Here is a 2,700-nt window from a genome sequence, read left to right as displayed (position 1 = left end):
GTCTACTGACATTAATTACATAAATCACACTTTTTAAGACCACTAGAAGCAGGCAGGAAGCAGCTACACAAACGAAAGGTGGCCAAAACTAGAACATTAAAATAATGCCAAAAATAGTTTCTGCTTACCTTTTCCATGAACTTTTTCTCTGCACGAGGACTGCGCACACTCTTCCGCAGCTCCACTTCAGGCTCCTTGACGGATGAGCGCGGTGGAAGAGGTGGAGGGATGTCAAATGTTTCTCCCCCTACGGCACCAGGACTGACAAGGCCATAGTAAATGTCATAGACAGGGTCAGACCTTGTGCTGCTTGCCCCAGGGTGCATGTACTCAAAGGGGTCTACTTGTTCATAGTAGCTCATCTCATCATCATTAAGCTTTTTGGAGCACTTGTAACGGAGTAGTTCCTGGGCCTCATCACTGATGGGAACACAAGATGGATCGGGGTGGTGCTCTTTACTACTTACACTATTGGAAGCAGAAGTGTTTTTTCTCCTCAACTCTTCTTTGGCTTTAAGCATAATGGGATCGAACACATCTAAGACACTGGTTTTTGTTTCTAAGGCATCTACACTATCCGTTAAACTCCCCCCCTTCCCCAAGTCAATGAGATCATCACTGTTGGATGCACTGACAATTCTTCCAGCAGTGGAGGCACTTATTGCTGGGTCTGGTAATGTTAACCCGGCAGTGGTTGGTGTCCCCACTGGGGAACCTTTTGCACCCTTAGGTATTGTCAGCTGATTAAACATATTTCCTACATTGTGAAGGTCAACCACTGGGCATCTTTGGGGCAAGGGTGGCATCACTGGTACTAACTGTCCAAGGCTACTGGGGTAGTTGAGGATAAGGTTACTAGTTGTAGGTTGCACTGTGGGTAATGTTGGTCTATATGAGGTTCCTGTGGAACTATGGCTATAGTTGGGATATGAAGTTCCATTTTGAGTTATTGCTGGACACTGAGAGCCAGAAAACATTGGGGTCATGGCACCTTGATATGTTGTTAGACTTGATGTTGGTCCCACAGAAGATGAATGGTGAGAACTGTATGATTGTCTACTTATACTGTGCACTCTGTACGTTCCCTGAGAAGTAGACACAGGTACCACTGACTTCTGGTTTGCATTAACAGTATGGAGATACTCCAGGATGTCGTTCTTTGGTTTCTCAGGGCTATTAAAGGATATCAAGTCTTGCTGATCATTACCACTTTCTGCAATTGTGCTGGTTGGGGAGGCCCTACTGTTACTAACAGAAACCGATTCTGCAGCAATGAGTGAATGGCTATACAAGGAATGCGAGGCAGATCTTGACTTGACAGGTGCTTTAGGGGTGTTTTGAGTGAGGCTAATAGTGCGTGGCTTAGGTGTAGGTTGGGCTGGCTTGTTACCTGGTCGAGGCCTTGGCTTAACTTCTACTGGTCTACTGTGCCTTTCAGTAGGAGTCTGAGACCTCGGTGCATCTGAAAGAAAAGTTTTGTTTTTTTCTGGTAAGAGTACCCCATGACTACCCACAAATATCAATGAGAAATTCCTGAATTTCTCCTATCTAATTATGAGAAATTCCTGAATTTCTCCTATCTAATTATTAGAAATAGTTATCATAATGACAAATTATCAATTATAGTATTTACTATATTACATCCTCTGGCTCCCTCACTCACCATGGAGTCCATTCTCCCTCAGTGGAGCCTGCCTCTGAGAGTGTGAGCGCCCGAGCTCCCTTCTAATTCTCTCATACTCCTTGTTTTCCTCCTCCAAAGCCTTGGCCATGTCCTGCTCCGTGTAGCGCACACCTGTCGAAGACCTCATCTTGGGTGGCAGTGGGGGTGGTTCGTCTCCCATCGCAGCACAAGTGTACTCATTCACAGCCCTCGATCATCTGCAATGGCAGGCAAGATTTTTCTTTATTACACACTGAATCTTTCTACATTACATTTCACCTCTGTGTTTTACTCACACTAAAACCTGGATTCCACTTCCCAGACTTAGTCTGTTCCCTGAGCCTCCTTCAGTCAACTAGCTTCCTATTTTGGTTATATTATATAAATTACACTTGGCTTCAGAACATTCTTATTGGTTAAAACTGTAATACACCAAAAACAATCATCGACTACAGATCATCACCTGGGCTGACAAAAATAGGTGATATCCCCATGTTGAGTGTGATCCAATGTCAGATGAGGCTAATGGAACCTTAGTTATAGCATGGGTGCAAACCTAATGGTACGGATGTTCTAGGTGACTACTATATACATTATCATGAAATTGCACATCTTAGCTTATAAGAGTAAGACACACTGTGCTACATTTCTGCACAGACATTTATGCACTCCTATCCTGATGGCTTCTTATAAATTACCTATATCTGGAACAGCAAGCTTTATCTCCAAATTCCTTTCTTTCCTAATTCCATTTCTAATTAAAATAATAAACATATGAAAAGATTAAGGCTTTGTAGTTACCAAATTTCCTTACATTTTCATATGACCAGGAGACAGGTGGGGGCATTTCCTCATAAAAGATAAAAAATGTTGCATGTATTGATTTACATACCTAAATATAGTTTTCAATAGCTGGGTCAGAATTATCACTGATATTGTTTATTAAAAGAACCACAACTAAACAAACAGATTCGAGAAAGAGTATTCAGTGGAAGGGTCAAATATTATATATATTCTTTCATTAAATTAATTTCTCA

At 42.0% G+C, this 2,700-nt stretch overlaps 1 protein-coding gene across 1 annotated transcript; it reads right to left on the bottom strand.

Moving 5' to 3' along the window:
- Nucleotides 1–11: 11 nt before the first annotated feature.
- LOC119585928 lies at nucleotides 12–1,876 on the bottom strand. The gene is made up of 2 exons (XM_037934647.1): nucleotides 1,664–1,876; nucleotides 12–1,462 (listed from the first exon to the last, which is right to left on the bottom strand). Exons 1-2 carry the CDS (start codon nucleotides 1,842–1,844, stop codon nucleotides 12–14), a joined length of 1,632 nt encoding a protein of 543 aa, XP_037790575.1. The 5' UTR covers nucleotides 1,845–1,876.
- Nucleotides 1,877–2,700: the final 824 nt, after the last annotated feature.

Source organism: Penaeus monodon, chromosome 20, assembly GCF_015228065.2.
Source record: "Penaeus monodon isolate SGIC_2016 chromosome 20, NSTDA_Pmon_1, whole genome shotgun sequence".
Classification (NCBI taxonomy): Eukaryota; Metazoa; Arthropoda; class Malacostraca; order Decapoda; family Penaeidae; genus Penaeus; species Penaeus monodon.
Note: the sequence above shows the minus strand (reverse complement) of the source record. Positions and strands in the feature narration are given on the sequence as shown.